This window comes from Budorcas taxicolor, chromosome 10 (assembly GCF_023091745.1).
Source record: "Budorcas taxicolor isolate Tak-1 chromosome 10, Takin1.1, whole genome shotgun sequence".
In the NCBI taxonomy this organism is placed as follows: Eukaryota; Metazoa; Chordata; class Mammalia; order Artiodactyla; family Bovidae; genus Budorcas; species Budorcas taxicolor.
In genome coordinates, this window is record NC_068919.1 from 77,456,305 (window position 1) to 77,482,909 (window position 26,605).

At 48.3% G+C, this 26,605-nt stretch overlaps 1 protein-coding gene across 1 annotated transcript in view; it reads right to left on the reverse strand.

Annotated features, from left to right (window-relative positions):
- Positions 1 to 26,605, reverse strand: part of PLEK2 (pleckstrin 2) — a 37,201-nt gene that overhangs the window by 891 nt on the left and 9,705 nt on the right. The window contains exons 3-11 of the mRNA XM_052647380.1: positions 24,463 to 24,595; positions 18,826 to 19,145; positions 7,050 to 7,262; positions 5,074 to 5,255; positions 3,465 to 3,556; positions 2,971 to 3,158; positions 2,644 to 2,745; positions 2,266 to 2,349; positions 294 to 372 (exon numbers count right to left, since the gene is read on the reverse strand). Coding sequence (XP_052503340.1) covers positions 294 to 372; positions 2,266 to 2,349; positions 2,644 to 2,745; positions 2,971 to 3,158; positions 3,465 to 3,556; positions 5,074 to 5,255; positions 7,050 to 7,262; positions 18,826 to 19,145; positions 24,463 to 24,595 — 1,393 coding nt within the window. The remainder of the gene's footprint in view (positions 1 to 293; positions 373 to 2,265; positions 2,350 to 2,643; positions 2,746 to 2,970; positions 3,159 to 3,464; positions 3,557 to 5,073; positions 5,256 to 7,049; positions 7,263 to 18,825; positions 19,146 to 24,462; positions 24,596 to 26,605) is intronic.

Here is a 26,605-nt window from a genome sequence, read left to right on the forward strand (position 1 = left end):
ATCTTTATACACTATTGTAAGCTATTGTGCTTAGGTGGAAGCTTATGGGCCAGTAAGCACAGAAAAGGATGGGAAAGAATATTAAAGAGAATTATTTAGTTGCGTTGTTAAAACACTAAGAATACCCCACATGCCCTTTCTCTGATTTTGAAATTGGCTTCAGAATTCACACCATTGTCTCACTGAGAAAGCCCCTCTCAGGCCCCGCAGCTTCGTCCATCATCAGCAGAGCATTACTGAGAGAGCAGGAGGGAGGACCCTGAGGTGAGGATGGAGCCAAAGTTGCCCCTTACCAGCAGGAACGCCATTATCCTCCAGAGCTGACACCAGGGAGCCACGAAGAGAAAACCCACCCACTGGCCGGTTCTCTTCCTGCAAAGGAAAGGAGAGCTGATGAGGGACTGTGTGAAGGCAAAGAACTCTGATTAAAGAGATGGAAATAACTGGACCACATTTCCTGTCTCCTGAGAAACCTGTATGGAAGTCAAGAGGCAACAGTTAGAACCTTACATGGAACAACTGGTGCAAACTTGGGAAAAGGAGGACGTCAAGGATGGATGTTGTCACTCTGTTTATTTAACTTATATGCAGAAATGCCAGCTTGGATGAATCACAAGCTGGAATCAAGATTGCCAGGAGAAATATCAACAACCTGAGATATGCAGATGATACTACTCTAATGGCAAAAAGCCATTTAGAGGAACTAAAGAACCTCTTAATGAGGGTGAAAGAGGAGAGTGGCTTCAAACTCAACATTCAAAAAACTAAGATCATGGCATCCAGTCCCATCACTCCATGGCAAATAGATGGGGAAAAAGTAGAACCTGGGACAGATTTTCTTTTCTTGGGCTCCAAAATCACTGCAGACAGTGACTGCAGCCATGAAATTAAAAGATGCTTGCTCCTTGGAAGGAAAGCTACGACAAATCTAGAGAGCATATTAAAAAACAGAAACATCACTTTGCAGGTCCGTATAGTCAAAGCTATGGTTCTTCCAGTAGTCATGAATGGATGTGATGGTTGGACCATAACGAAGGCTGAGCACTGCAGAACTGAATCTTTTGAATTGTGGTGCTGGAGAAGACTCTTAAGAGTCCCTTGGACTGCAAGGAGATCAAACCAGTCAATCCTAAAGGAAATCAATCCTGAATAATTCATTGGAAGTACTAGGCTGAAGCTGAAGCTCCAATAACTTAGCCACCTGATGTGAAGAACTGACTCACTGGAAAAGACCCTGATGCTGGGAAAGATTAAGGGCAGGAGACGAAATGGGAGACAGAGGATGAGATAGATAGCATCACCGACTCAACAGACATGAGTTTGAGCAAACTGGGAGATGGTGAAGGACAGGGAAGGCTTCTGTGCTGCAGTCCATGGGGTCACAAAGAGTCAGACAGGACTGAAGTACTGAGCAATAAGAACAGAAGAATCATGCTCTCATCATACCACCCTCAGTCAGCCTACTAAAGAATTAGTCCGTGAGAGTCATTTGTAACAGAAGATGAGGCTGAACTTGGGACATCCCATGGCAAGTTATCTGCATGAGTGAGGAAGTCTGAGCTTCATTTTACAGCCAATCACATCAGCACCACGCCCCTCCCTGCCCTTTAGCCCTCCTTGTGGTCTAGCAGGGTCCCCGGGGGCTCCTTCAAGCTCCTTCATGTTCTCGGCTTAGGGTTGGGTTCCTGACTGAATGCCCACTCTTCATTATTTTAACAAATGAAAATCACACATCTACCAAGACAAGGCTGAACATGCTGACTAAAAGGCCATGTTTCTGTTCTTTTGATTGGAATTAGATCAACTGAGCATGCAGTAATACTTATTATCTGAAACTCAGAATTATGGCTTAAATATTAAATGGTAAAAGAAACCTTTCAAAACATTGGTGGGGAAAAGAGGATGAGGGGGCAGAATTCACAGCCTGTTTGGGTGGAAAGGGGTGAAAAGAGGCTGGAAATCACCAGTCAGGAGTCTCTTCATCAGCTCAGCTCCCCCTTCGTAGGCACACAGCCAGCTTTGGAGGAACTGAAAGATGTTTTTCCTCCCAAAACAATGAAGATCCACTGAGCAGGATCAACTGAGCAGGCGACGATGTGATGAAAGAAAAGAGAGGTCAGACTGGGAGGAGCAGTTTGCAACTTGTGGAAGGAAAGGCATCGTGGGTGGAAGTTATGGTTGGGAGGCTGGGAGGAAGGCTGGAGGTGGAACCAGCCCCAGCTCTGCTGGGAAGAGACGTGTCTGGAAGCATAACAAGGCACTCACTTTGGAAGGGTCGTAGTAATGCAGAAAAGCCGGGTCCTTCCTCAGAACAAAGCGCCGCACCTTCCAGTTTTTCCTCTTGTGCCCCTGAGGCAAAGAAAGGATGTATGGCTCACGGGTGACAGCTTGTAGTCACATCCTCCCACCTTCACTCTTCTAAAGCCTTGGGCCTGCTTGTCTGGGACTCCTACGGGCACGGACATGTGCCGATCCCTTGCCTTGGCTCCCTTGTGCCACCGCCGGACCCTGACTTAGCAGATGCTGCTGACAACTAGCACCCTCTGGAATCTCAGCCCTTCCCACCCTTTGTGGGGGTTCCTGCCTCTCCCGAGGTTGAGGACTGTCCACCTCCTCTCTGCTCCAAGGCGGGTCGTACCATACCTGCTTGGCCAGATAGCCTTGCTTCACCACAGTGCCACTTAACTCCATGGTACTGAGACTGATTTCTTCCTTGGGACTTATCTTCTTCTTGCAGCTCTCAGCCTGGTAGGAAGGAGAGACAAGGACTCTTGTTACCAATACATCCCAGCACCAGGCTGGGGAAGCTCCCACAGGGGAAAGGAAACTCCCACTCCACCTGGGGGTGAAGCTGTCCCCTCCACCCTGAGCCCTAGGCTTCTCCCCACTGACCGTGGACCCCTGGCCCACACTCAGCTGCCTCTTCCTCTCTCTGCTCCCGTGCCAAGAGGAACCCAGGCCCTCACTTACGAATGTGTACAGGGCCGTGGAGTCATCCAGGAACTGCTCAGACAGATCCCCTGAGCGAATGGCTCCCGTGCTTCGGGTGCCTACTGGCCGAAGGAAGTTCTCCTCCATGAGCACCGAGGCCAGCGTCACAGCCTCCAGACGGCTGGCTGCAAAGCTGCTGGAGAGGAGCCAATCCACCAGGGAGGAGCCTGCAGCGGGGCAAGGGCAGCACCCGTCAAGACAACAGGCTCCAGACCAGCTTCCTCAGGGGTGCCTGGCTGTGACCTCATTGACCTTAACCCCTGGGGCAGCCTTGGAACAGCCTTGGGGCTTGGCCCTGGAGCAGACCAAATGCCAACCCCACTGCCCAGAGCTGTGGCCGCACCCACCTCTCAGGCTGCCGCGTTGGCTGCCAGGCAGCTCAGGCCTCAACACCACTGAGTCCCAAGTCACCAAGCCCCAGGTCTCCAGTGCCTGGTCCAGCCCTGGGGGTGGGGTAGGGGTCAGGGGCTCACCTATGAAGGTCTTTTTGTAGGTGCTTCCCTGCACCATGTTGGGGCTTGGCCGGATTCCACAGCTACTGTCACGCATCTTGTCCACGATGCGACTACACGGAAGGAAGGCAAAAGAGAAGAGACCCTCATCACATTGACAGGAATGAGGGTGGGTCCATGAGCCACTGCTGAGGGTATAAAGCACATGGCAAGTGGCATAACACACATCGCAGAGAAAGAGGGGTATTCTGTTATGCATCAGAATTTGAGAGGTAGGATTGGGGAACATTTCTTCTTGTTCATCTGAATGTTCTAATACTTCTACGCTAGACAGGTATTCTGTTTCTAGTAAAACTAAAGAGCTGTGACTTAATTTAAAAACAAAAGAATTATCTATGATCTGCTGCATGAAGTCCAAACTCCTCCAGCTACTTCCCGAAAGTCACCCATCACTTGAACCCACTCTCGTCTCCTGTTGGTCCTCCCTGCACTCACCATGGGTTAGCCACGCCCTAGATGCACATATGATGCTTTCGAACTGTGGTGCTGGAGAAGACTCTTGAGAGTCCCTCGGACAGCAAGGAGACCAAACCAGTCAATCCTAAAGGAAATCAACCATGAATATTCATTGGAAGGACTGATGCTGAAGCTCTAGTACTTTGGCCACCTGATACAAAGAGCCGACTCACTGGAAAAGACCTTGATGCTGGGAAAGACTGAGGGGAAGGAGAAGAGGGCAACAGAGGATGAGATGGTTGGATGGTACCACTGATACAATGTACATGAACTAGGGCAAACTCCGGGAGATAGTGAGGAACAGGGTGGCCTGGTGTGCTGCAGTCCATGGGGTCACGAAGAGTCAGATGCGACTTAGCGACTGAACAACAAAGACGAACAATCAAGATTCCAGAGCCTGGTATGGAGTTTTTTGGTAAGCCTGGGAAGTTCTGCTTCCTGCAAGGTTAGTGGGCATTTCCTGCAGATGCATGGATATAACAATTTCCATGATGGGAATTCCTTTCATCCTTCCTTACTTTATAGTATCACTGCCACCACTGACCTGCTTCCCTTCTGTTCTGTGGGACAATCCCTGCCACCAGTGGCAGACCTTTTCTCATTGTCTATTTAGGTACTTGAGCTGGAAAGCCCCTGAGATGAGACTTCGTTTATGCCCATCTGCATGAGCACCTAGAGCGATGTATGGCATGCAGCAGGCACTCAGTAACCATTTCTTAAAAGAGTGAACGGATGACGGATGAAGAATCCCACAGAATAAGAATGCAGCTCTTAACAGAACACATGTTCTTGCCACCAGGCTGCATAAGACTAATGACTTGGTGAGTGGAGATTCCTGGGGAGCTGTTTTTATAGCCCTGAGCATCCCGGTTGACACTGAAGGGTGGGGGTCAAGACACTGAGAGGGGCAGGAGCAGCAGGGACCCCAAGAAGTTACCAGGGCAGGCTGGCAGGGCCACTCCCACATAGAGAAAACAATGTCAGCAGGCCCTGGAGCAAAGTTGCAGCACCAGCCAGGCCTGTGTAGCAGCCACAGAGGCCCCCTCCCTGAGGCATGCAGACAGCAGAGGCCGCAGCAAAGCCAGGCAGGCCGAGGGCAGGGCCGGGCACTCACTGCAGGCTGATGTGAGGGGGCAGCTTGAAGGAGTTCTTCAGTAGGTGAAGCTGTTGGACCTTCCCCGGCTGCCCCGCGTGGATGGCTCCTGTTATCTCAAAGGCCCAGGCGTCCCTCTCCTCTCGAGAACAGGCCTCCAGGAAGTACTCCGTGGATGTTTGAGTTTTCAGCTTAATGAGGAGCTGTGGGAAGAGACAGCCAGTCAGGCCAGGCTGAGAAAGAGAGAGAGAAAGCTGGCTGGGCAGCAAAAATGACAGAACCGAAGCAGATCTGGGAGACCAAGTGATCCAGTGACTGCCGAATGCCTCACCCCTCGACCACGTCCCAGCTACTGGGCCTTTAAAGATTCCCTTAGACACCGCCAGTGACAGAGAGTTCACCACCTTGGCCCCTTTGAATAGACTAATTAGCGCAGAGTCTGCTTCCTGGGGCCTTGGTCTCTCTGCTCCCGATTCTGCCTTCTCGATTAAGCTCACCTCTTACGAGAGCCCCTGTGCTAAAGAGGGAAACACACAGGCTTCCAGGTGAGACTGGGCTAGAGCCATAGCTACAGTCGCTTGGGCACATTAAAGGACCCGCTGAGCCTCTCAGTGCCTTCATCTGACCTGTGAGGCTATCAACGCCTACCCCAAAGGAACTCAGTTCTGCTCCTTTCGATCATCTTCTTTTTTATTTATTTTTTAAAATGTATTTATTTTTAATTGAAGGATAATTGCTTTACAGTAGCTCCGTTGGTAAAGAATCTGCCTGCAATGCAGGAGACCCAGGTTCAATCCCTGGGTCACGAAGATCCCCTGGAGGAGGAGATGGCAACCCACTTCAGTATTCTTGCCTGGAGAATCCCATGGACAGAGGAGCTACAGTTCTTGGGATAGCAAGAGTCGGACATGACTTAGCAACTAAACTATTGTGTTGGTTTCTGCCAACATCAACATGAATCAGCCATAGTATACCTGTGTCCCCTCCCTCTTGAACCTCCCTACTATTTCCCTCCCCATCCCACCCCTCTAGGTTGTTACAGAGCCCCAGTTTGAGCTCCCTGAGTCATACAGCAAATTCCTGTTGGCTATTTTACATAAGGAAATGTAAGTTTCCATATCACTCTCTCTATACATCCCACCCTCTCCTTCCTCAACCCTCCTGTCCCGCCCCCGTGTCCGTAAGTCTGTTCTCTGCGTCTACGTCTGATCTTCTTCTTGATTGGGTCTAATCATCCCAAGTCTTTCACACACTCTTCATATAATATGGTTTAAACTTTCTCAACCAGTTCATGCCCGAATCTCCATCCAACCCAAAGTTGGAGCTGAGCCAGATGGCTTGTAAGGGCATCTTCCTCCTTTTCAGCAAGACAGTGTTCTCTGTGGCCAATAATATCTGTACCAGCATTTGGAACTGTTTTTCAATTAACCACTTGCTTTCATAACAAGATCATTAACTGAAAGAACCAATCGTACAATTTTCTTCCTTGACTTCTCCAAGCCTAGTGAATTTCTTGGCACTTACTGAGCCCTCAGTAAAGTATTAATTCAGATTCTTTTCTGATGGTGGACGGTAAATGATTAATTCAGGTTCTCTTTAGGGTTGAGCTGCTCCTGACTTTTGTAACACGTGCCCCCTGGGGGATGAAATCCATCCTGTTGAACCTGAAGTAGCAGTAACTACTCACATCTGTGGGGTACCTCCTAGGCTACAAGTGTTTTGACCCACCATTACCTTCATGATCCTCATCATAGCTGTGAGCGACAGTCAGGGGTCATTACATTATCCCAGTTTATAGACGAGGAACTCGGGCTCAGAGAGGTTCGATTACCTGCCCAAGGTCACGTGCCTGGTATGTGGCGCAGCGAGGATTTGAGTCTAGGTTTTCCAGTAACTCAGCTCTTACCATGACGCACACTGCCTTCGCCTAAGAGGCCAGGGAAGGGGGTGGTCCAGGCAGTGGGAGGGAGGCGCTGGGAAGGAGGGCCTTCACTTACCGGTCGGTTTTCATACTCCAGGCAGGGGCAGGTGATGGTGCAGCCATCCAGAAGGATGCGGCCCTTGGGAGGGGTCACTTTCTGACCTCCCTGGAACTTGTAGTATAGCAGCGTGTTCTGCCGAAGAATGAACCACCGTGCTTTCCAGTTGTGGACAATGTGACCCTGAGGACAGATAGGAGAGCCCTGAGGTGAGGTGGCCGAGGGGACGACCTGGTCATAGGGAGAGGAGTCTCGTTGCACAGGTGGTCAGACTGTGCCATGGGATCAACTTTCCAGTAAGGAGACAGCGCGCTCTCTCTTGCTTAGCTTAATTTTATTTTTTAATTTTGAAATAATTTTAATTCAGAGAAAAGCTGAAGACAAGCATAAAACTTTTTTACACAAAAAAAAACTTTTACAAAACCATTTGTTAGTTTTTAACATGATGCTCCATATGTTAATATTGATGCTTCTCAATATTTTACTGTGTCTCCTACCAAAAAATAAAAAGTATTTCTAACATAACCACAATACAATCATCAACATTAGGAAATTTACATAAATATGTTATTTTCCTCTGTTCCATAAACTCCACTCAAGTTTCACCAATTATCCCAATAATGTCCTTAAGAGCCAAAAGAGCCTGTTCCAAATTATATGCTTATTTTCATTTTCATGAAGAAATTGTGAGCTTTGGATCTCTTTGTCATCTCTTTTGAGTATGTAACAAAGCCTTTGGCGTTGACTTGCTAGTTCCCATTTGTTCTTTTTTCCTGTGGTTATAAGCCTTGAAAGAAACTGCAAAGTACACAGAAGAAAAGATCCTTGGGACTTCTCTGATGGTCCAGTGGCTAAGACTCTGAGCTCTCAGTGTAGGAGGCGTGGGTTCCATCCCTGGTCTGGGAACTAGATCCCACCAGCAGCAACTAAGAGTTCACCTGCTGCAACTAAAGATCCTACGTGCCCCAGTGAAGACCCAGCACAGCCAAATAAATAAATATAAACAAGAGAGTGGTCCTATTAATACCTCATATTTCCTTTGTCTTTTTCCCTTTTAGTTTTTTTTTTAATCAAGAGCATATTATGTACAGTTTTATTTTCCAGTCTTTCTTTTGTTGACTTTGGCAAGCATCTTCTCACACCATTAAATTTCTTTAAAACACGTCTTAATAACCAACGAGAGGATGCATCATCTCCTTGCCCATCTCCTGTTGTTTGCGACTGAGGCTCCCTCTTTTTTAACGACCATAAACAACTCCATAATGAGTAACCCTGCGCGAAAGCTTTGGTCTGCATCTCTAAGTTTTTCCCCTGAGGACATATCTGCGCCCCGCCCCCCACAACAAAATGTTACTAGTTGAGGGACGTGGGCAATTTGTAAAGTGAAGCCACAAATTAAGAACCCTAACCATCTTACCTAACCTGGTGTGACAGACCTAAAAGGCAGGGGAGTCTGGGGAGCTCTCAGATGGGTCATGGAGCCAATGGACAGAACAGGCAGGTGAAGATACAGGGTCTGTTTCTAGAACAGACCAGTGGATGGGGGAATGTCTGCTGAAGAATCAGAATGGAGTAGCTTTGTACACGCTCATGAAAGCAACTTTCTTGGCGTATTTCCCAGAGCAGAGCCCAATTAGGGCTGGATTCTAACCAAGAGAGATGCACTTTATTTGAATCAGAGACTGTCCCTGATTCACTGGTTTCCTGACCCAGCACTGATTCATTTCCAAGGCCCCTTCAGTTGTCACATCTATGATGCTGCAATTCTGTTTAATGCTCAGCAGGTCTGCACTGAGTGTGTTAGGGAACTGGAAATTGTTGAAGCGGTTGACTGTGTGAGCACTGGTCTAAGCCAAACAGAATTTACTGTGGCAGCTAAGTATGGCATATATATAGGTTTTCCTGGTGGCTCAGACGGTACAGAATCTGCCTGCAATGCAGGAGACCTGGGTTCAGTCCCTGGGTAGGGAAGATCCCCTGGAGAAGGGAATAGTTACTCACTCCAGTATTGTTGCCTGGAGAATCCCATGGACAGAGGAGCCTGGCAGGCTAGAGTCCATGGGGTCACAAAGAGTCAGATACAACTGAGTGACTAACTCTTTCACCTTTCCATATACATATATATTTAATTGGAATATTAAATATATACTTATACATCCATATATATTAAATATTTATATCTATATATTTAATTGTCACCCTGCTTATTTAACTTATATATAGAGTACATCATGAAAAATGCCAGGCGGGATGAAGCACAAGCTGGAATCAAGATTGCCAGGAGAAATATCAATAACCTCAGATATGCAGATGATACCACCCTTATGGCAGAAAGTGAAGAAGAACTGAAGAGCCTCTTGATGAAAGTGAAAAAGGAGAGTGAAAAAGTTGGCTTAAAACTCAACATTCAGAAAACTAAGATCATGGCATCTGGTCCCATCACTTCATGGCAAATGGATGGGGAAATAATGGAAACAGTGAGAGACGTTATTTTGGGGGGCTCCAAATCACTGTAGATGGTGACTGCAGCCATGAAATTAAGAGACATTTGCTCCTTGGAAGAAAAGCTATGACAAACCTAGACAACATATTAAAAGGCAGAGGCATCACTTTGCCAACAAAGGTCCATCTAGTCAAAGCTATGGTTTTTCCAGTAGTCATGTATGGATGTGAGAGCTGGACTATGAAGAAAGCTGAGTGCCAAAGAACTGATGCTTTCAAACTGTGGTGTTGGAGAAGACTCTTGAGAGTCCCTTGGACTCCAAGGAGATCAAACCAGTTAATCCTAAAGGAAATCAGTCCTGAATATTCATTGGAAAGACTGATGCTGAAGCTGAAGCTCCAAAACTTTGGCCACCTGATGCAAAGAACCGACTCATTGGAAAAGACCCTGATGCTGGGAAAGACTGAAGGAAGGAAGAGAAGGGGATGACAGAGGATGAGATGGTTAGACAGTATCATCTACTAGATGGACATGAGTTTGAGTAAGCTTTGAGAGTTGGTGATGGACAGGGAAGCCTGGTGTGCTGCAAAGAGTCAGATACAACTGAGTGACTGAATTGGAATATAATTGCTTTACAAAGTTGTGCTAGTTTCTGTTGTACAATGAAGTGAACCGGCCACATGCATACATATATCCCCTTCCTCTTGAGCCTCCCTCCTACCCTAAATATGACTTTTAACAGTTAATCTGACAAGAGTTTACTAATACGTCTAAGTGTCATTACATTACATGGTGTGTGTGCTGTGCCCACAAGAGGACAGATATGTCAAGCTGAATTTTACAGTTTTGCTCTCTTCACTCTATCCTGTACCAAGAATCCACATCACACGGTGGCTGATGGCTGTTCTTGACACAAGCTGACATGTTTAAAGAAATGAAAAAGATTTGGCTCTAACTTCAGCAATGAGGGTCCTGCACTGCTCTCCACGTGGCCCAGACGCAGGTCTCCTTGCTCGATGAGCCCCTGCTGAGGGGGTTCAAGTGCAGCATTAGCAGTAAAGGCAGTGAACTGCCAGCACACAGGTGTGGCTGGTGCAGAGAGAGGAGACTGCCATCTAAGCTGACGGCCTGGGGACCGGTGTCAGGTGAAGGAGAGGAGGCGAAATAGTCTCAAAACATAGGCATTCTGGGCTGCATTATGCCCTTCTCCCAAATTCATAGTTGACGCCCCAACCGCTCCCCCACCTCCACCTTGTGCTGTGCGTAGTCAGTGAGTCATGCCTGACTCTTTGCGATCCCATGGACGGTAGCCTGACAGACTCCTCTGTCCATGGGGATTCTCCAGGCAAGAACACCGGAGTGCATTGCCAGGCCCTCCTCCAGGGGATCTTCCCAACCCAGGGATTGAACCCAGGTCTCCCACATTGCAGGCGGATTCTTTACCACCTAAGCAACCAAGGAAGCCCAAGAATACTGGAGTGGGTAGCCTATCCCTTCTCCAGGGGATCTTCCCGACCCAAGAATCATCACTACCTTAGAATGTGACTGTATTTGAAGAGAGTCTTTAAGGAGGTGATTAGGTTAAATGGGGCCATTGTGTGCACGCTAAGTCACTTCAGTTCTTTCCAACTCTTTGCCGTCCTATGGACTGTAGCCCACCAGGCTCCCCTGGGATTCTCCAGGCAAGAATACTGGAGTGCGTTGCCATTCCATCCTCCAGGGGAATCTTCCCCATCCAGGGATTGAACCTGCTTCTCCTACATCTCCTGCATTGGCAGATGGGTTCTTTACCACTAGCACCACCTGGGAAGCCCAGATGAGGCCATTACTTGGGTCTTAATCCAATCTCACTGGGGGCCTCATGAGAAGAGGGAATTTGGGCGCACAGATGTCAGGGAGGCCTGGACACAGAGGAAAGACTGTGTGAGCACACAGCCAGAGGTGCCATGCATGGGCGAGCTGAGGAGATGGCCTAAGAGGAAATCAAACCTTCGACGCTTTAAACCTTAGACTCCAGCCTCCAGAACTGTGAGAAAATAAATCTCTGTTGCTTAGGTGATCCCATCTGTGTCTTTTGTTACAGGAGCCCTCATAAACTAAAGCAACAGAGAAAGAAGAAAGGGGCCTGGAGATGCTAGGGAGAAAGGTGAAACCAACAGATGTTGAGTAGAACAAACTAACACCCAGATAAGGCTACATTTCCTGGACGAACCGCTACATTTCCCAGAATTTCCGGCATGAGGGGAACAGGGAGGTGGCTAGGTGGCTGCCAGGCCTGCACATGGGGTACCGATGCATGTTGGCAGCCACCAAGGTGGCAGGCTAGTGGTGGAAGGACAGGGTCTTCTGACACCCAGCCCCCAGAGTTATCCGGAACAAGCGACAAACAGCGTCAGCAGGATGTTTGCACTAGAGACCCCTCCTGGTGCTGCGGGGTATTTTTGTCTGGCTGCACTGTCCCTGGCCGTCCTCCCAAATATTTCCAAGTTACCCTTCTGTTCAAACTTGCTAGAGAGCACTGCGTTATGAGCAACTAAGGCGCCAGTCTGACAGCAAAGGAGAGCAGTCTGAGAAAGGCTGATGAGATGGGCTCACTTTGTAGGTGGAGCACTTGAAGCAGCTGGGGACCTCACTGTGGCTGGAGGGGAGTCCCTAAAGACTGCACTGCAGCAGAACAGCTGAATTAAGGTCGGCCAGAGGGAGAGGGCAGCTCAGCTAGAGGTTCCTGTAACAACCCACAAAACAGGACGGATCCCAGCTCTACAGATAAGCTACGCCATACTGAGAGGGTATAAGAGACTGACCCAAAGTCAGCAGGTAAAGGGTGTTAAAAACCAAAAATATGCTGGTATAGTGGGAAAAGAACTCAGGCCTCCCTTCACCTGGGCATCTTCTACCTTCTCCAGGCTCCTTGCTATAAGCAGCTGGTGGGAATCAGAGGTCATTTGGACCATGAATAGCTTAGCGCCCTGTTAGGGGTAAGGAGAGTCCATAAGATGGGATGTAACCCTAGGCCTGGGCTTAGGAAGCACAGAATTTTACAGCTGGAGGACCCTTTGAAAAAGGCTATATAATACTATGGGCTTCCCTGGTAGCTCAGATGGTAAAGAATCTAAACTCCCTAAGTTTCATAATGAGGAAACTGAGGCCCAGAAAGGTCTTGCCCAAGACCCTACAATCCTGAAGAAGCAGAGATGGTACTTACTATGGGTTGCATTATGTCCCTGCAAAAGACATGTTGAAGTCCTAACCCGGGGGATCTGTGAGTGAGGTCTTATTTGGAAATTGGGTCTTTGAAGATGTAATCAGGTTAAGATGAAGTCATTCAGTCCAGTTCACTTCAGTCGCTCAGTCATGTCCCACTCTGTGACCCCATGGACTGTGGCACAACAGGCTTCCCTGTCCATCACCAACTCCTAGAGCTTGCTCAAACTCATGTCCATCGAGTCGGTGATCCCATCCAACCATCTCATCCTCTGTTGTCCGCTTCTCCTCCTGTCTTCGATCCTTCCCAGAATCAGGGTCTTTTCCAATGAGTCAGTTCTTCGTATCAGGTGGCCAAAGAATTGGAGCTTCAGCATCAGTCCTTCCAACGAATATTCAGGACTGATTTCCTCTAGGATTGACTGGTTTGATCTCCTTGCAGTCCAAGGGACTCTCAAGAGTCTTCTCCAACACCACAGTTCAAAAGTATCAATTTTTCAGTGCTCAGCTTTCTTTATGGTCCAACTCTCACATCCATAAATGACTACTGGAAAAACCATAGCTTTGACTAGGCAGACCTTTCTCAGCAAAGTAGTATCTCTGTTCTTCGATATGCTCCCTAGGTGTGTCATAGCTTTTCTTCCAAGGAGCAAGCGTCTTTTAATTTCATGGCTGCCCTCAGCATCTGCGGTGATTTTGGAGCCCAAGAAAATAAAATCTGTCACTGTTTCCATTATTTCCCTATCTATTTGCCATGAAATGATGGGACCAGATGCCATGATCTTCATTTTTTGAATGTTGAGTTTTAAGCCAGTTTTTTCACTCTTCTTTTTCACTTTCATTAAGAGGCTTTTCAGTTCTTCTTCACTTTCTGCCATAAGGGTGGTGTCATCTGCATATCTGAGGTTATTGATATTTCTCCTGGCAATCTTGATTCCAGCTTGTGCTTTATCCAGCCTGGCATTTCGCATGATGTACTCTATATATAAGTTAAATAAGCAGGGTGTCAATATACAGTCTTGATGTGCTCCTTTCCCAGTTTGGCACTAGTCCATTGTTCCATGTCCGGTTCTGTTGCTTCTTGACCTGCAATCAGATTTCTCAGGAGGCAGGTAAAGTGGTCTGGTATTCCCATCTCTTGAAGAATTTTCCACAGTTAGTTGTGATCCACACAGTCAAAGGCTTTGGCATAGTCAATAAAGCAGATGTTTTTCTGGAACTCTCTTGCTTTTTTCTATGATCCAATGGATTTTGGCAATTTGAATACCAGCTGAGCCACCAGGGAAGCCCCATACTAGATTAGGATGGCCCTAAAAACATTTATATAATCGGTGTCCTTATATGAAGAGGAAATTTTGGACACTGAAAGACACATGGGGAGAAGATAGTTATGTGATGATGGAGGCAGAGATCAGAGTGAAGCACCTAGGATCCGAGGAACACAAAAGAGAGCCTGTGTGAGACAATGCGCGCGTGCGTGCGCGCTCAGCGGTGTCAACTCTCTGCGACCCCGCGGACTGCAGCCCGCCAGGCTCCTCTGTCCATGGGATTCTCCAGGCAAGAGTACTGGAGTGGGGTGCCATGTCCTGTGTGAGATGACAGAAAATACATATATTTTTCTTTGCCCCCAGTTCTTGGTAGAGAGCTCCTGAACCCCTTGAAGTTTCTTGGGTGACAGGAGCATCTTTCGTGCTAATGAGGAAACTCTGGGTGGGCTTCTTGGTGAGGGCTGGCCACTGGAAAGACTGAGCCCTGATTAGAAGCTTGGAATTTTCAGCCCCACCAGCCCTCGCCCCCCATTCTCTTGAGAAAAGAAAAGAGCTGAAAATGGCATTGACAGTTTGTCATGCTTACATGATGATGCCTCTGTAAAATCCCAGAAGTTTGGGATTTGAAGAGTTTCTAGAAATTCTTCCCAAGCAGAAGATCACTGGAACCTCTGATCTGTGGCTGGCTACACAGTCAAAGCACAGGTGACAACTTGGGCTTCAGACTGGCATCTGAAGTGTGTGTGTGGCGGGTGGGGGAAGGCTGGGGAAGCAGCCTCGTGAGACTGCGCTCTTAACCCGGGGGACCAGAGACTGCCTCTGGGTAGATGCGTCAGAACTGAGTTAAACTGTAGGACACACACCAGTGATCACAGAGAATTGCTTGGTGTGGGGGAAAACCTCCACACATTTGGTGACTAGAAAGGTCAGAAGTGAAGTAGTCTGTGTGAAAGTAAACGAGAGTCACAGGATAGAGAAAAACACAGCAAGTAAGAACTAGGTTTTTCCTAGTAAAGGAAAAATCGGTTTTTCCTTTACAGCCTGCAAATACCAGAAACAAACGAGGCAAGGAAGGGCTCTCCCCTGCGGGCTTCAGAGGGAGCAGGGCCCTGCCGACACTTTCGACCAGAATTCTAGCCTTCAGAACTCCTTCTAGTCTTTTTTTCATCCAAGCAATATTTTTTTTCCCTTTCTCATACCATTTATATTTTCACTCTTTGGACTATAATATGAAAAACATTTTTAACATCTGCATGACCATGTGCTATGCTAAAGTCGCTTCGCTCATGTCTGACTCTTTTTGACCCCATGGACTGTAGCACACCAGGCGCCTCTGTCTGTGGGATTCTCCAGGCAAGAATACTGGAGTGGGTTGCCACGGCCTCCTCCAGAGGATCTTCCTGACCCAGGGATCAAACCCACGTCTCTTACATCTCCTGCATTGGCAGGCAGGTTCTTTAACACTAGCACCATCTGGGAAGCCCTATGCTGCTGCTAAGTCACTTCAGTCGTGTCTGACTCTGTGCGACCCCATAGATGGCAGCCCACCAGGCTCCGCCATCCCTGGGATTCTCCAGGCAAGAACACTGGAGTGGGTTGCCATTGCCTTCTCCAATGCATGAAAGTGAAAAGTGAAAGTGAAGTCGCTCAGTCGTGTCCAACTCTTCGAGACCTCATGGACTGCAGCCTACCAGGCTCCTCCGTCCATGGGATTTTCCAGGCAAGAGTACTGGAGTGGGGTGCCATCACCTTCTCCAGGAAGCCCTATGCATAACCATAATTCACTTGTAATCATTTGTTTATTTGAGGGGACATGTAGGTAGCTTCCAGTTTTTATTCTGTATCTAAATAACACTTTGTTCCTAAAGACTTTTTAAAAAAAAAATATATTATTTATTTATTTTGGGCTGCAGTGGGTCTTTGTTGATCCAAGACATGTGGGATCTTAGTTCCCCAATCAGGGATGAAACCCACACTCCCTGCATTGGAGGGCAGATTTTTCACCTCTGGACCACCAAGAAAGTCCCATTCCTAAAGCTTTTATGGCCTTTCCTGGAGATTGAGAGATCTAGGTTACAGCATGTTGACACGGCCATGTCATTTTCTGAGAGCTGCAGGAGGTATGAGCCAGGCAGCCCTGCCCGATGTGTTCCAGCCGCTTCTTGAAGGACAAGCAGCCCTACCCATGCAGACCTGCCCTCCTTCCTGGGCACCCTCCTTTAACACCAGGCCAAGTGAGCACCCTGCATTTTTGCCTGGAGCTTTGCCGTCTTTCTTGTCTGGGCTGGATTAAGAATCAAATCCATCTTGCCCCTGCCTGTCTCCTGCTTCGCCCTTTCTGTTCTGTACTCTGGGTTGCCAGCTTGGGCCCCGCCCCACTTCTGGACTGTAAACCCTCTTGAATCTGTGGAATCCCACAGTCACAGTCCTGCAACTTCCCCGCTGGACACAGGGGCTGCTGCCGCCATCCAGGAGGAGAGGGGAAGTAATGGGGAATTCGGGAAGGTCTAAGTGATCAGGAGGGAGGGGCTATCGGCAGGGGCAAGGGGCCCCAATCCTCACTTTGCAGGAAAGGGTGCGGCTTCCGGTTCCATTGGGGTCAGGCTCCAGCTCCAAACGCTTGTCTTTGGGTTTGGCTGGACAGCACTAGGGATTTCAGTCTAGCCCGTCTGTGGGCTTTTGGGGTCAGACAAGTTGACTGTCCTCCCTTCTCTGTACCTTGGACTCCCTAAGGGGCCACCCTATACTGGCCTGTCTGGAAGAGAACTCACATCCTCCCCTCCCTTCAACCCTCCCCTGACTCTGCATGGTGGTGGTGATGGTGGGAAATCACGTAAGGCAAGCCCCAGGAACGGGGATGCCCACAGGGGCCCATCTGAGAGGGTTTGTCTTCAACAGACGCCTAACAGGCTCAGCTCTTCTACCAACCAACACCTTCGGGGAACTTTTCCTGCAGCTTCTCAGGTGAGGGAGAGAGGGACAGGAGCCTTGGTGGGCAAGCCCCTGACAATCAATAATGCCCACCAAACCCCCCACCCATCTCCCTCACCTTAGAAGCCACAGGGAAAGTTCTCCAAAGGTGCGCTCTCTGGGGTGTGGCTGCCTCCACAAACCCTGAAGGACTAGTTTATCATTTTAATCCCGGTGACACGAAGCGGGCGTGGAATTCTGTACCTGCTTGTATCCAGTCTGACCCTTGACCCAGCACAGCCTCCTACACCTCCTCTGGCTCACAGTTTTGAGCAAACAACACACCCACCCTCCTATGTCAAATAATGTGTAAAATTACATAACTATATTCCTTACTGACCTGAAAGAGACTTGGGACCTCAGGGTTGATCCGCTGGTCAGGGAAGGCCATGGGATGGAGAGTCCCTTCACCCCTCTTCACCCATCCCCCTGCCAAAGCTGGAAACTCAGTAGAAGAGCCAGAAGGCTCATCCCTAGATTTTATGCTCTGCTGTTAGATTAGCATAAATGTTCAGTGTGAACATCAATGTTAAAAGAACTTCTCAAAATCTAATTTCCCTCCTGCAGCTGCTTTTTCCTGCATTTTCTACCTTGGTCCCATATCCCTGGTTTTCGTCTGGACTGTTGCTTGCTGTTGGAAAAGCCGCATGTGGTGATGCGGAAGGAGTGAGGATGGAGACTGCTCAGAGTCTGCTTGAATTTATGTTAGTGGGTATCTTTGCCCCTCTCCTTTCCAGAATGGCTAAAACTTTTTATGCTTACCAAAGTGAAGGAAAAAACAAATTATAGTTATTTATTTGCTATAAACTATGATAGATTCAGGGTTTCCCTGGTGGTTTTGTGGGAAAGAATCCACCTGCCAATGCAGGAGATGCAGGTTTGATCCCTGGGTCAGGAAGAACCCTTGGAGTAGGAAATGGCAGCCCATTCTAGTATTCTTGCCTAGTAAATCCCATGGACAGAGGTTCCCAGTGGGCTGCAGTCCAGGGGGTTGCAAAAGAGTCGAATATGACTTAGGACTAAACAGCAACAACAATAACATGATAGATTCAACCACAACTGAAACAGAACGATCTAAAGTACGCCAGTGTCAACTGTTCCATTTATATAATATTAATACTCATAAGGTAACCAGTTGTCCCCCAATATTTTCAACATAATCAGTAAAAACTATAGAATTTTGAAAGGCTGAACACCACATAGAAGTGACATGTGACTGGATGGAAGGCTTGGAAAATAAAACTCCAGATTTGTGAAAAGAAACAATACAGCTGACCCCTGAACAACAGGGGATTTGGGGCAAAGACCCCCTGAGCTGTTGAAAATTCACATGTAACTTTATAGCTAGCCCTCCGTATCCAGGGTTCTCTACCCAAAGGCTCAACCAACCACACAGCCACACGGGGCTCTGGGCAAGCGATCTCAGCTTTCTGCCCCTCGGTTTCCTCATCTGTGATAAAGGGATAACAATACCCACCCCGCAGTGGGCAGCCTAAGTGGCTTCGATCCTGCTCCATCACCCACTGGTCCAGATCCTGAGCAAGCTACTTAAGTCTCTTTGAACTTCCTTTTCCCCTTTCAGAAAGGGCGGTAAGGTGGGACCACCGACCTGTCGGACTGTTGAGAGGATTAAAAGAGACAGCGTCCAGGACTGGTGCACAGCAGAGGCTAAACAAACAAAGGCATTCTCCTTGCTCATGGGTTATTGCGAAGAATACAGGAGATGATGCATTAATCGGACGAGCTTGGGGAACTAGAGAACACCCTTCTGTTGTTTTAAGATATCATAGTTAAATCCTAGACGCTTTGTATTTAGTAAGTTGTTTTAAAGAAGCTGTCCTCTAAAGGGTAGCTGCCCGCCCGCACCCGACACGCGCTAGCCGAGCAGGATTCTCCTCCTTGCCCGTACCCCCAGCCCCTCTTTTCTAGCTAAAGTCCACCCCCCAGCCACCGCCCTCCGTCCACCACACGCGGCTCCACCCGGGGGGCCCCAGCCCGCCCGATCGCGGCTCAGGTAAGCCGGGGGCCGCCGCACACCCGCCCCGGGCCGTGTCCGGAGAGGCTCCGGCGCACTCACCCTCTTAACGAGGAAGCCCTCCTTGAGCACGCCGTCCTCCATGGCGCCGTCCCGCGCCGCCCGCTCCTCTGCTCCCGCGGTGCCCAGGAAGCGCCTCCGACCCGGCGCGGCGCCGCCCCCTGGCCCGCGCCCAGAGCCCGAGGCCGCGGGGCCTCCCGGGCAGGAAGTCAGTTCTGGTCGGGATTTCTAACGTGCCTCCCCCGCCGAAGGTGCCCTGAGGTCCGTGGTTAGTCCTCCGGTTGCTGAGCCTGCCAGCCGTTCGCGTCCCGCCCCGGCTGCCTCCATCCTGGTGCCCCCTGCGCGCTGGGCGCTTCTTACCCTTCCGTCACTGCCCATCTGCCGCCACTCCCAGCCTTAACCAGGTGCCTGCCTGGCACCCAGTACATTGCTCTTGACTAATACTTAGGTAATCAAGCTGATCGGAAAGGATTTCAAGAATCTGGGGTCATCCCTGAGCTCTATGGAAATAGGGGATGGGAGAGTGGATGAGGTGCGCCAGATTGGGAACGTGATCCTGGCCTCTGGTGCGCGCAGAGAAATGTTCCCATTAACGAGGTCACGGGTTTAAGGAAGCAGGCACCATCTGCAGGGGCCCTGTGGCCCCATAATACCCCTCTCTGCCCAAAAGGCTGGAACTGAACTTTCCATGATTAGGGGCAAAATTTAAGGGAGAGCCAGGGAACCCAGTAATCTAGATAAATAAAATTTTAATGCAACATTCTAAAATATGTTAAGTGTTTTTGAAATTTTTAAAATAAAAATTAAGGCCAAAAAAATCCATGTTTAACAAAATGTCAAAAACAGAGGAGAGCATCCATAATACTGAACCCATCCTTAGGGCACTGTCCCTTTATCCATTGTTTGCCCCTCAGCATGAAGGGCCCTATTAGGACTGTTCATCAGGACAGGAAAAGGCCCAAGTGCCTAAAAGGGAAGAGAAAGCTCTAGATTGGGAGAAGGTGCCCCTGAGTGCCTTTCAAAACCAGCTGGGAGTCCACCCTCAAAGCACAGTGGGTGCCCCTGCCCTAGAAATGGCCCCCTTCAGCCTTCTGTACAGACTGACTTTCGGATCTCAGAGGAGTACAAAATGAAAGGGACTTTCATTCCATTTCAGAATGAACATCAACTCCGCACCTTCTGAAGCTAGACCTGTATTAGATTCAGTTCAGTAGCTCAATCATGTCCAACACTTTGTGACCCCATGGACTGCAGCACGCCAGGCCTCCCTGTCCATCACCAACTCCCAGAACTTACTCAAACTCATGTCCATTGAGTCGGTGATGCCATCCAACCATCTCATCCTCTGTTGTCCCCTTCTCCTTCTGCCTTCAATCTTTCCCAGCATCAGGGTCTTTTCCAATGAGTCAGTTCTTGGCATCAGGTGGCCAAAGTATTGGAGTTTCAGCTTCAGCATCACTCCTTCCAATGAAGATTCAGGACTGATTTCCTTTAGGATGGACTGGTTGGATCTTCTTGCAGTCCAAGGGACTCTCAAGAATCTTCTCCAACACCACTGGGTTCTAATTAATGTACAACACACCATGCTGCTGCTAAGTCGCTTCAGTCGTGTCTGACTCTGTGCGACCCCATAGATGGCAGCCCACCAGGCTCCGCCATCCCTGGGATTCTCCAGGCAAGAACACTGGAGTGGGTTGCCATTTCCTTCTCCAATGCATGAAAGTGAAAAGTGAAAGTGAAGTCACTCAGTCGTGTCCGAATGTTCACAATCCCATGGACTGCAGACTGCCAGGCTCCTCCGTCCATGGGATTTTCCAGGCAAGAGTACTGGAGTGGGGTGCCATTGCCTTCTCCACAACACATCATAAGGTGAGTTTATTATCCCATTCTCTCCAGCCAAGGAAACTGAAACTTGAAGCAGTTAAATAACTTACCCAAGGTCACACAAGATTGGATTTTGACCCCAGGACAGTGTGAATGCACTTGTTTCTCACGTCAAGAGCTGGGAAGAGGAGGAAAGAACAATCTGAGCTGTGAAAACTTGCTGGACTCAAACCCAGGACATGAGAGATTGGAATGGGAAATTCTTATTCTTTTTGGCTCTGAAAGTGAAAGTGAATGTCACTCAGTCATGTCTGACTCTTTGTGATCCCCTGGACTATACTGTCTATGGAATTCTCCAGGACAGAATACTGGAGTGGGTAGCCTTTCTCTTCTCAGTGGGATCTTCCCAACCCAGGAATCGAACCAGGGTCTTCTGCATTGCAGGCGGATTCTTTACCAACTGAATTCTGAGGGAAGCCCTTTTGGCTCTGCCGCTGCTACTGCTGCTAAGTTGCTTCAGTCGTGTCCGACTCTGTGTGACCCCACAGACAGCAGCCCACCAGGCTCCCCCATCCCTGGGATTCTCCAGGCAAGAACACTGGAGTGGGTTGCCATTTCCTTCTCCAATGCATGAAAGTGAAAAGTGAAAGTGAAGTCGCTCAGTCATGTCTGACCCTCTCCTCCGTCCATGGCATTTTCCAGGCAAGAGTACTGGAGTGGGGTGCCATTGCCGTCTCCGCTTTTGGCTCTTAACTTTGGTCTATTACCCTCCTTCTTCCTCTCAGATGCTGGGGGGCAGCAAATTGGCACAGAGGTTGTTTTGGCTTTACCCAGACACAACTTTCTGAGTCTTAGAAGAGTGGCTTTTTCTTTGGCAAGAGGATTTCCTGAATGAGTTCACAAAAATGGGAAAGGGGGAAGGATTGGTTCTTTTTCCTGATGGTGTCCCTGCTAGGAGGGAGTTAAGGCCTCTGCATACTTACAACCTGCTTCTTGTCCTAGAAAAGCCCCTTGTCCAGCCCACCCCGAGTCTGACTCACTGGACCCAGAGCCTGAGTCACACTCCTTCCTCCCCTGGCTGTGGTGGTTCAGCCACCAGTCTACCAAGGAACCACAGGCAAGAGGATGGAGACAGAGGATGCAGACATACAGTGGCAAACAGCTGAGACTAGTGGAAGGAAGCAGGAAAGGGAAGGAAACTCAGGACGAAGGAACTTGTCTTATTGTTCCAAGGACCTTTCATTTCCCTCTCAGGTCCAGAGGCTGATGTGGAAGGCACCCTGACTCTCTTAAAAGGGCCAGCTAATGGTTGGAATATGTAAGCTGTAGATAGCTCTAAGGTCAGTATTTGGGTGGAGGTAATTCACAGTTGAGTCTGATGCTGGGAGGGATTGGGGGCAGGAGGAGAAGGGGACGACAGAGCATGAGATGGCTGGATGGCATCACTGACTCGATGGACGTGAGTCTGAGTGAACTCTGGGAGTTGGTGATGGACAGGGAGGCCTGGCGTGCTGCGATTCATGGGGTTGCAAAAAGTCGGACACGACTGAGCGACTGAACTGAACTGAACTGAATTCACAGTCTGATGCAAAATTCCACCATTAGAGACTCACTCCTTTGGCTATAGCTAAGAATTCCATTTAAGGTCTTTCCTGGTGGCTAGGTGGTAAAGAATCCACCTGCCAATGCAGGAGATGTAGGTTTGATCCCTGGTCCCAGAAGATCCCACGTGCCACAGAGCAATTAAGCCCATGCACCACAACTACTGAGCCTGTGCTCTAGAGCCCAGAAGCCACAACTGCTGAGCCCACATGCCACACCTACTGAAGCCTGCACACTTGGAGCCCAGGCTCTGCAACTGGAAAAGCCACCAAATTGAGAAGTTGCACATTGCAGTGAAGAGCAGGCCCCACTCACTGCAACTAGAGAGAAGCCTGCACAGCAGGAAGACCCAGCACAGCTGATGAATATGTTTTTAAAAAAGAATTCCATTTAAGATCCTTACAGTAGAAAAGGATAAATCATGGTGCTTATTCATGATGAATACCTTGAGCCAGTGAGTTTATTAAAATGACAGAATCAGAATCTAAGCCTTAAATCATCTAATCCAGTACTTTATTTTATAAATTACTTGTCCACGGTCCCACAGCCAGTTAGTGGCAAAGCCAGGACCAGAAAACAAGCTAACAAGACTTCCTCCCGACGCAAATGCAGGGGCACTTTCTCCAGCAGTGTCCTACATCAAAGCAGGACTGCAGTGAGGGATTAATGGTCTGCAAAGCCAGAAAAGACTTTAAACAATGCTTCCTATGTTTATTTCTGATCATAAAAGTAATCTGTGCTCATTATAGAAAATTTAGAAAATACCAAAAAGTATTAAACCACTTAAATCCCATCACCTAGACAGGTGATGAGTATTTTTACATGCACGTATATATTTTATATAAGTATGGGCTTCCCTCATAGCTCAGTTGGTAAAGAATCCACCTTCAATGAAGGAGATTCTGATTTGATTCCTGGGTTGGGAAGATCCGCTGGAGAAGGGATAGGCTACCCACTCCAGTATTTTTGGGCTTCTACATACATAAATTTTATTTAAAAATTTAAGCCCTTCCTTTTTTCATTTGTGATCGCTAATAAGCATCTTCTCAAATCATTTTTAAAAATTCAAAAACATAACTTTAATGGCTGCATAATATTTCATCATGTCTGAGTCAGAATGGATTTAATCATTTCCATTTAGTTTGAATTTCCTGTTTCACTGTGTAAATGATGCTATGTTAAATATCTCTGTACAAAAGATTTTTCTACACCCCTGATTCTTTCAAATAAATGTCTAGAGCAATTTTAAATTAAAGGTATACATTCTGTTAATTCTTCATGCATATCTCCAAGCTGCTTTCTAGCAACATATCACATTTCTAGATGCCCTCACCAGCACCATATACTAATGCTGGCCTCTCGTGTCTATACCAGCACTAAGAGCAATGTTTTTGAAAGCTGCTGACTCGTTCAGACTCAATACAGACCATCCCCACTTGCCTATGCTCTGTTTTATCTCTGTTGGGGATGGACCCCTACTCCCCAGGGGCAGCCAACTGGAGGAGGGGCCCCCTGGAAGAGACTCAGAACTGGGAAGCTGGTGGGGAGGGCAGTGAGAGGCCCAGAACAGGGCACCACTCACAGGAAAAGGAGGGCTTGCATTTACAAGCTCAGGCAGAGACTAGAAAGTGGGAGGAGAGAGGAGCTAGAAAAGCAGACAGCAGGAAAAGCTGGAAGTGAAATTTTGCCCAAATCTGGGCTTTGCTTAAGGTCATCAAATTGTCCTGTGAGAAACATATTCATTCATTCACCCAGCAATTCATCCATTCACTGGAACAGGAGGCTCATATTGAGTATATCCTGTGTACAAGGCACAAACCAGTTGCCATGGGCAATAAACAGACCCTCACCCCAGGTCTCACATATTCAGTGTAAACAGGTACCATTTTGATTAATCACAAATATCTCCCTGGTCTGCTGTGGTTAACAGGGCAGGCCCACCAGCACATAGTGAATGCAGTGACCCAGAGCATTGCCACTCATATCATCTGTGGTGACAACCAGCGATTTCCATTGCCTCTGAGTCATAGACAACATGTGGTCTTACTTACATGAAGAAAACAGCCTCTACCACGTGCAACTTACCGGAGACTTCCACATTACCCAAAGCGGTCTGTATCCTGTTCCGTGAACTAAGGCCATCACTCCTGCGCTTGAGTGTCTTGGCCGTGTCCAGCTCCCATAAGCTTCCAAATTTACTCTCAATTTCTTTTCTTATCTATCAAACAAATCACTCTTGAAAAGTGTTGCTCTAGAGCTCAGGTCCTGGAATCTAAAGCATGGCTTTAAATCCTACTTCAGTCACTGTATGACCTTTGGTAAGTTACTTATCTTCTCTGATCCTCATTTTCCTCATGGGTAAAATGAGGTAGTACTTACCTCACAGGGTTATTGGGCGAAATAAGTGAGATTATGAAGGTAAACTGTGTGGAGCAGTGCGCCTAGTAAGGACACAAAATCTCTCCGTGCCATTTGATCTCAACCCTGTGAGGTTAGTAGAAGGAATCTTGATAGTAAATACCTCAGAGTCATGGATAAAATATAAAACATGGGCAAAGAATAGAGGAGGAAGTTTATATTTACTGTATTCCTGTGCATGTGTGCTAAGTAGCTTCAGTCATGTCTGACTCTTTGCAATCCCATGGACTGTAGCCCGCCAGGCTCCCCTGTCCATGGGATTCTCCAGGCATGAATACTGGAGTGGGTTGCCATTTCCTCCTCTAGGTGATCTTCCCAACCAGGGATCAAAGTAGCATCTCTTACATCTCCTGTGTTACTGTATTCCTACCATATGCCAAAGACTTAACATTTACTACTCATTTAATCCCCAAATTTCTCAGTGAACTAGGTATTATACCCATTCTGTAGATGAAAATGAAGATTCAGAGAAGGCAGATAAATAACTTGGACAACATCACACAAACAGTATGTGACAGTCCAGGTTAAAAATAGGCCTGTCTGATTCCAATTCTTTTTCTTTTCACCACTTCACACTGTCTCCTTTGCCCAAAGGATGTTCTTAGAAGGAATCCGCTTGGCTTAAGTCAAGTCTACCACCATGCTGCTAAGTCACTTCAGTCGTGTCTGACTCTGTGTGACCCCATAGACAGCAGCCCATCAGGCTCCCCTGTCCCCAGGATTCTCCAAGCAAGAACACTGGAGTGGGTTGCCATTTCCTTCTCCAATGTATGAAAGTGACAAGTGAAGTTGCTCAGTTGTGTCCTACTCTTGGCGACCCCATGGACTGCAGCCTACCAGGCTCCTCTGTCCATGGGATTTTCCAGGCAAGAGTACTGGAGTGGGGTGCCATGCCCTCTCATGAACACTCTGAAGCTCACCTCCCTATTCCACTGGAAAAGCTGTAACACCTTGAGAGGATTGTCTCTCTCTCCAGGGTGCTCGAGGGTCAGCCTTTGGTGTGCGAGAGCCCAGACTTTCTGCTTTCCCACAGGACCACCAACCCTGCGTAACCCCCCAGCACCCAGCCCTGAAGGAGAAATGCCCAGGCAGCTGTCTCCTGCCTGGGAGATGGGGGTGGAGCCGGATACAGAGCATGACTCAGCTGGGCCCTGCTTAATGTAGATAAGGGCCCTCCCCTCCTTCTCTTCTCCCTTCCTTCCTCTTCCCTCCTCACTCCCTTCCCTAAATGTTATTCCTGGAGATTAGACTTGCTTTTTGTTTATTTCATGTGAGTAAAAGAGAAAGGGGGGCTTCCCACGTGGCTTACAAGTGGTAAAGAACCTGCCTGCCAATGCAGGAGACTAAGAGATGTGGGTTAGATCCCTGAGTTAGGAAGATCTCCTGGAGGAGGGCATGGCAACCCACTCCTGCCTGGAGAATCCCGAGGACAGAGGACCCTGGCAGGCTACAGTTCATGGGGTCACAAAGAGTCAGACACAATGGAAGCAACCTAGCAAGCACCTGAGCAAGGGAAAGGGGCAGAACCTTGGCCTGGGAATGTCTGAGAAACCCCAGCAGGAAGTGAGTGGCCATGGTGCCATGTGTTGGCCAAGATGTATCACACTTGGTCACATCCGCTCTCCAGGCCTCCCACCTGGCAGTTCATCAGAACCACCTGCAAGGCTGTGACCAGCCCCACCCAGGGCGATGGCTCAGAGCACTATAGGTCGTGTTCTGCATGACAAGGGCCTATTGTGGGGGCTGAAGGGCAGTCCCTGCCCCCCAGTCCTTGATCCCTGAGCCCCCAGAGTTCTTCACCTAAAGGCTT